At 41.9% G+C, this 7,724-nt stretch overlaps 1 protein-coding gene across 1 annotated transcript; it reads right to left on the minus strand.

The window, feature by feature from the left end:
* Positions 1-5,495: 5,495 nt before the first annotated feature.
* LOC307074488 (proteinase-activated receptor 1-like) lies at positions 5,496-7,724 on the minus strand. The gene is made up of 2 exons (XM_079734656.1): positions 7,505-7,724; positions 5,496-7,140 (listed from the first exon to the last, which is right to left on the minus strand). The coding sequence occupies exons 1-2, from the start codon at positions 7,569-7,571 to the stop codon at positions 5,849-5,851; spliced, it is 1,359 nt and encodes a 452-aa protein (XP_079590782.1). The 5' UTR covers positions 7,572-7,724; the 3' UTR covers positions 5,496-5,848.

Genomic DNA, 7,724 nt, shown 5'->3' on the forward strand with positions numbered 1-7,724 from the left:
CAAGACTTCCATGAATGTGCATTTGAGAGAGTTTGCTTTGTATTCCAGCTGGCCTGTTATGAGCAATTTTCTATCTATAGATCCATTTCAAAACATGTTCCAAGTAGGCTATAGGACAAAGCATAATACATCCTGGAATGAGTGAAGCTTGCCTGCTGACATGTTAAAATGATTGTCAAAACTGCCATGAGCAAAGAGCAAAACCATTTGTTTATAGTGTAGGCTACAGTAGCCTATTCAATGTTGAATGAAGTAGGATACTGACACTCTGTACAGGGTAGACAATATGATTTGCTTGTACAGTACCTTTAAAAACTCACTGTAGCCTATATTCATAGGCACACCCACCCTCGCTTTCAATATAACACACACTCGTATTATGTAATCACTGTCAGTAAATAATATGAAAACAATATAAAACATCTGTCAACAAGAAAAAATAATTTAACTGTAAATGGATAAAGGTCAACGGATGCGCAATCTTCAGCTGTCAGAAATGTGTTGTGATCACTTGTGTTCCTCACTGCGGTCAAGCCAGCCGACCCATCGAGATCGGCAGTCAAGCCAGCCGACCCAGTTTTTTGCTTTTTTTTGTTTATACTAGCCATTACGGTAATAGCGTCTCAGAACTAGTTTCAAATTAAAAGCATTCGTCGGGTACATACCAAAAGACAGTCAATAAAAGCAAATACTATCAAAGGAAGTGTACGGCAGTTGTGATATTTGCTTTCAAAATAAAAGCCCACCTAAGATTCAAATATGAGACATGTTACATAAGATTCGGATTCAATTAAAAAAAAAAAATGCCCTGTTATTCCAGGCTCATTTCACTTCAGGGTTATAGTTCATGATCCCATAGGGTCACCCAAGAAGTTTCAGGACATTCTGATATTACGTATGATTTTGGATTCAATTTATAAAGCAAATGCCCTGTTATCCCAGACTCATTCCACTTCAGGGTTATAGTTCACGATCCCATAGGGTGACCCAAGAAGTTAAGAATAGTTATTCCTGTTTGATTTCCCATTTTTACTTTTGGCGCTATTCCTCCAGCACGTGGGCTTCATTGCTGTTCACATTTCTTCTGGTTTAAATATTTTAATGCTTTTGTCTTTGTAGGATCACAGTGGAATAATAATATGGTCTTGCAAGTATAGGAATCCTAATTTTGATGAGTAAGAAAAGGTTCGGGGTCACCCAAACGCCTTTACTCTACAAGCCATCACCATCTTTGCAGAAACCATTTCACCCCACCAGGAGTTCCACCACTGAACCTCTAGGCAGCGGTATAGGGTCTTCATCTATCAACTTTGCTCCACCACTTTAGTATTCTACTTCGATGGATACTGTAATAGTTTTTTATTCAATGAACTTTGTACACTTTTATCTTTTTATTTTTTTTATATGTCTCCACAAAATAAAATGTTGTCCTAATTGCAAAGGACACAATCCCACTTGCTTGCCCTTGCTTGTAGGAGTTGGTCTTTACCCATCCCCAGACACTGCTCATGGTACCACCTCTGGCATGTGTCACACATTATCTGTAAAATGAAATAAGCAGACAATATCGTTATCATATTGTTAGGAATAAGAGGCCATGAAGGACAATTGTTTTAACGTAGGGAACGTAGGGAATTTGGGTGGTCTGCAACGTTGTTCATGGTTTTCTTTTTGCAGGAAAAGTTTGAGAAATACTCAAACAATACATTTTGTTATATTAACATACAACAACCCCAAATCATAAATGTACAAGAAATAATGAGAACCACTTACCCAATCAGTAGTTGGAGGCACTGATCCTGGGGGCTTTGAGGTAGAGCACATTGCACAGTGGTTGTCCATGTCAAACACTAAAAAAAATTACATTTCTTATATTACTCACACTTAATAATCAGACATTTCAGTTTTTTGGCAGCTGGGATCAATTTATATGAAGCTTGTCATCTGGATTATGAATTACCATAAGTTCAAACATATTGAATGAGTTTCAAAGACAAATCCATCATGTAGTCACATGGTGACTGTTTAACAATTTTTTTTAATGCATCATTGTAACTTTACCATATTTTGAATGAGTCTTTCGTTGATTAGTTTTGCGTTGTTCCGAATAGGTTCTGTTCTTTGGTTTGAATTTTTTTTTTTGAGTTTTAAGCTATTTTAATAGGGACAGCACAGCATTAACAGAGACACATAAAGGCAGACATACTCAGACAATGAATAGCAATGCAATTCTATTTACAATCAAATTTAATTTTGGCAGACTGTGTGAAGTTTACCAGCAGACTGTATTGATGTTTTCTTAGGAATGTTTATTATTCTGTTAATTGATTGAGTCCTGCAATTATGTGATTGGATAATGAGTTAATATGAGATATGTGTGGGATATTTGATGTTGAATTTATGCATAAAATGAATGACGCTTTGGACTACAAAACCTGTATATGTGTGCATTCACTTTAAGACGCTGTAGTTTACTTGAATGTGTTTTATTGCATTTAACCACATAACAAAACTAACAACCTCATAAAGAAATGAGAAAAACTTCTAACAAACCTAAACCACTGAGTAATCCAAGTGCAAACTCAGTCCTCGCATTAGCCATCTCCTTCTTGGATGTCCCAAAGGACATGAGTGGCAATGCTGGAAATGCCTCCATCACTGCCTTCGCCATCTACTCCAACATACAGAACAAAGCTTGTAATCTTTGAAACATTGTTTTTAAACAGAAATGCAATAAATGCAAATAGACTTATAAAATACATGGATTGTGTCAACAATCTTCCCTCACTTCAATCACATTAACATCAACCAAAAAATCATACATTTTAGTGTGAATTCACTATTTGGACATCAATTAATTGTTTTAGTTTTTATATGCACAACAATTGTTTGTTGTCATAACTGTAATTTATGAAATATTTGTCTTCTTATTTGACTTTAAATTATGTACTGAATATATTTTTAAGAACTCAATGTTTGCTGCATTGTTATTTATTCATATTTTGTACATTGAATCAAGACACTGACTTCCCCACTGAAAATCTGACATGTAAGGTATTAAACACAATGTAATTTTGGACATGCAGTGAAAGAACAATGCAACATTGTTCCTATCCCCCATGGAAACCATGTTAAAATTATGGACGTCCTGTCAATCACCAACTCAGAAGAGCAACAATTCTCTTTATTAGAAAAACTGGTATTATGTATCATTCATCCATTAGGATATGCCCTAGTGACTTTATCCTTTGAATATAGAAAAAAAATGTATGTTATATTTCAATTGCTTAAACTATTTAGCCAATACTTCTAAAGACTTTTGCCATTAGTCTTTCATTTCTGGTGATGATTGTTACTAACCCTGGAATAACAGGGAATTTTTCTTTTAAATTGAATCCAAAGTCATATGTAATATGTCTCATATTTCAATATCTAGTGGGCTTTTAATTTGAAATTACACATCAGAAATTCCTGAAACGTCTTGGGTGACCCTATGGGGTCGTGAACTATAACCCTGAAGTGAAATGTGCCTGGAATATCAGGGCATTTCCTTTTAAATTGAATCCAAAATCATATGTAATATGTGTAATATTTCAATATCTAGTGGGCATTTAATTTGAAACTACACATCAGAATGTCGTGAAACTTCTTGGGTGACCCTATGGGGTTGTGAACTATAACCCTGATATGAAATGAGCCTGGAATAACAGGGCATTCATTTTTAAATTGAATCCAAAATCATATGTAATATGTCTCTTATTTGAATTTTTGGTGGACTTTTATTTTGAAACTAGACATCAGAATGTCCTGAAACTTCTTGGGTGACCCTATGGGGTCGTGAACGATAACCCTGAAGTGAAATGAGCCTGGAATAACAGGGCATTTCCTTTTAAATTGAATTCAAAATCATATGTAATATGTCTCATATTTGAATGTTTGGTGGGCTTTTATTTTGAAACTAGACATCAGAATGTCGTGAATCTTCTTGGGTGACCATATGGGGTCGTGAACTATAAACCTTAAGTGGAATGAGTCTGGCATAACAGGGCTTTTCCTTTTAAATCTCCAATAAACTATTGGCATAAGCTTACATTTGTCAATTAGTTGGGCTTTTATTGTGAAAGTAGATATCACAACGTCCGTACTTTTCCTTTAATAGTATTTGCTTTTAATGATTCTTTCGGTATGTACCAGACAAATGCTTTTATTTTGAAACTAGTTCTGAGGCGCTGAGGCGCCCTTACCGTAATGGCTAGTATATACAGGTACAACAAAAAACTGGGTCGGCTGGCTTGACCGCAGTTATTCCTCGTAGCTCTCACTGTGCGTTCACACCAAACGCGACGGCGCGACAAGATCCCATACAAAGTGAACATAGAGACTCGTATCGGGCGAATTATTCGCTAGAGAAAACCGGCGACAAGTTTTGATTTGTCGCGCCACACTTTCGCCCTGCACAGGCGAGCGCGTTCACGAGGATTTGTGAGTTTAAATATTTCAACTTTGACGCGGAATTCGCGACATGACAGCCAATCAGCGTTCAACAGCGTGGCCACTGAGTGACATATGTAACGTAACAGCCAATCAGCGTTCAACCGGCAAACTCGGTGCAGTGCAGTCCGGGGTGAACTGCAGCATGGAGGAGAAAGTGATAGTTGCCGTTTGCGACTCCCGGAGCTCTATATATAATAGTATATAATATAATATAATATAATTGTATATATAATATCACGGCCAAAAGCTCCGTGCGCCTCCGGATGGCCGTAGCGCGGGGAGCTCTCATAGGGATTGGGCTTCTCGGGGTTTGTTTACCGGCGTTTCTATGGTTTCCGGTCTTTTGTGTTCCAACGGTTTAAGCTGCTTTCACACCGCCGCGCGGCAACTCGCCGCCTCGATTCATTTCAATGAGGGAAGGGCGGCAGAGGGGAGGCGGTTACAAAAGCGGCGGAAAACCAGGAAGCGGTTGCCGCCCACGTGATCGCGCACAGATTTCGCCTTACCACTCAGCTTTCCCCGTGTTGAAGCTTTCGGCGGCAGCAGCAACAGCAGCCGCTTTTGAAAACGCCTGGCCCTTCACACCGCCGCGCTGTACCCTCCGGCAGCGAGGCGGTTATAAGGGCGGTTGCCGCGCGGCGGTGTCCAAGCACCTTTATTAAGCTGCTTTCACACCGCCGCGCGGCAACTCGCCGCCTCCATTCATTTAAATGAGGGGAGGGCGGCAGAGGGGAGGCGGTTACAAAAGCGGCTGAAAACCAGGAAGCGGTTGCCGCCCACGTGAACACGCACAGATTTTGCTATATTGGATGTCATATATTGGACTTAAAACGAAACAGTAAAAACAACAACATGCTTCATTTACACGGCTTCCCGTTGGATTAGCAGAAACACCAAGTAGTTTTCTGTTGGTAGCTTTAACTCACACACACACACACACACACACACACACACACACGGTTTTAAAGAAGGTAAAATACAGGAATCATCTGTGTTACGTATTTTTTTGGAATGATTTAGTTTATTCAGCTCACTTCGAGTCCTATAAAATGAAGGAATATGAGTGCATGTAGACTTTGTAAGCATACAAAACTAATATCGAGGGTCCACAGTCTAGGCAGGAAGGCCTGAATAACATGTAGATAATTATAGGAAGATAAATAGAAAAATGTTCAGTTATCTGAGCAAAGCTTCTAATAAGAAAATAATACTTTGGTTTAAGCACATTTATAAATCAAAGCAAATTTATTATATACAACTAATTCACTTTTTACAGATTCAAAGCTTTGTTTTAATTTCCTATGTAAAAGCCTTTGTGCCGGGGCTAACCAATCCAGTACATTCAGCTTTTGATCTAAACAAGAAGCTTCTTGTACTGACTTTCGAGGCTGGCCTGGAAAGAGTCCAGTTTGGGTCCCGGAGGTTTGGCCTTCAGACTGGTGAACCCAGTGTGGCTGGACCTCAACGCAGTTCTGGAGGAGGTCTCAGAGCATGAGTATATGTTATTCCTGCCACTATCAAGCTCCTTCTGGCAGCCAAGCGTGGCCGAGAGCTGCCGCTGGCACTGAGACGAGCCAAAGTAGTAGACCAGAGGGTCCAGACAGCAGTTGAGGCTCCCCACACACAGGAAAACCAGGTAGGCCACGTAGGAGCCGTCAGCGTCACCCCCCAGGGGGCTGAACTGGAGGTAGTGCAGTAGCAGCAGACAGTTGGTGGGGGCAAAACAAACCAGGAACAGCATCAGCACGATCAGAGCCATGGACATGGCCCGGGCCTTCCTACGTGAGTGATGGCCCACTTTGTCCGGCACCCTCCGCAGCGCCCAGATGACGAGGGCGTAGCACCCCAGGGTGACGAGCATGGGCAGGAGGAAGAGGGCGACGGCCACGGTGGAGAAGTACACCTTGTAATACCACTGCAGCTGCTCTATCTGCTGGACGTCGTGGCAGGTGGTGACGCCCAGCTGGTCCAGCCGGACCGTCTGCTCCGTCAGCGCCAGGGGGGCGGAGCCCGCCAGCGCCAGAGTCCAGGCTGCGCCACAGGCCATGGTGGCGTAGCGCGGCCGGCGCCAGCCCAGCGACCGGATGGGGTAGACGACTGCAAGAAGGCGGTCCACGCTGATGCAGGCGATGAGCAGCACGGAGCAGTGCATGTTGCAGTAGAAGCTGGCCGTGACCACGCGGCACAGAAGCGGGCCGAATGTCCAGTCGTTGCCGTTGAAGTGGTAGTGGATCTTGAAGGGCAGCAGCAGAGCGAAGAGCAGGTCCGCCCCGGCCAGGTTCAACATGAAGACCACCGCCGGTTTGACGGGACGCACCTGCCGCACGAACGTCACCAGGGCGAGGCCGTTGAGGGGCAGGCTCAGCAGACACACCAGCGTGTAGACCGACGGGATGAAGACCGTGGACAGAGGACCGCTTAGAAACTGCAGCGCCTGCTTTGAGATCTGCTGGCTCGGCCAAGTCTCGTTTGGTGAATTGAAGGAGTTGTTTTGCAGGTCTTCGAAAGGTTGCCGGTTAATATAATCGTTTTCTTGTGATGGTGAAGTGTCGCTGTACTTGTTGAGGTACGAGTTTGAGTCAAAGGGCTCGTCGGTGGGTCTCTGGAACGTGAGGGCAAATGCGAACGCTCTCACGATGGAGCTTCCTGCAGTGAGGGATTAGATCATAAATCATATGAATAAATGTAATATATTAAATATGTTTTAAATACATTTAAATTGTTCAGGTTTAGGCCTTTATTATAAATCAGTTTTATAAGTAGGCCAAATATTATTATTATATATAAAAGAAATATAAAAAAGAATATATTATAAAAAAGATTTGACCCATGTTATACCGAGTGGGCAATATCAACAACACATTAATACGCCTATTTAGTATTAGTAACTACAATGTATCAGATAAGATAAGACAAATCCTTATCGATATTCAATTAGTCACTGAATTCCACACATAACTCAGAAAGCATTGAGCAGATCACCGAGGGCGCGTGCGTCACCGTTACTCACCGTTATGTATTGCAGTCGAGGCCACATGCGCAGACACCAGGAGCAACCAAAAAGTTGTACAAAACATGCTGGCCGACTTTGAAGATTGGAAAACAAAGATGTGCTTTGTACGGCCACTTAATTCCCTGTTTCTTCTTAGTATGCTACCTCGGATCTTGGGACAGTTGTTTCTACTGGGAAACCAGTGCGGTCGAGCCCTCCTTTAGCCTCCTGCTTATAC

Source organism: Pollachius pollachius, assembly GCF_949987615.1.
Source record: "Pollachius pollachius genome assembly, chromosome: 4".
NCBI lineage: Eukaryota > Metazoa > Chordata > Actinopteri > Gadiformes > Gadidae > Pollachius > Pollachius pollachius.

Bases quoted from the DNA above. Each gene is read 5' to 3' on its own strand.
- LOC307074488 (XM_079734656.1), bottom strand. From the start codon at position 7,571: ATGTTTTGTACAACTTTTTGGTTGCTCCTGGTGTCTGCGCATGTGGCC. The intron at 7,141-7,504 runs GTGAGTAACGGT...CCCTCACTGCAG, and splicing joins CTCGACTGCAATACATAACG to GAAGCTCCATCGTGAGAGCG.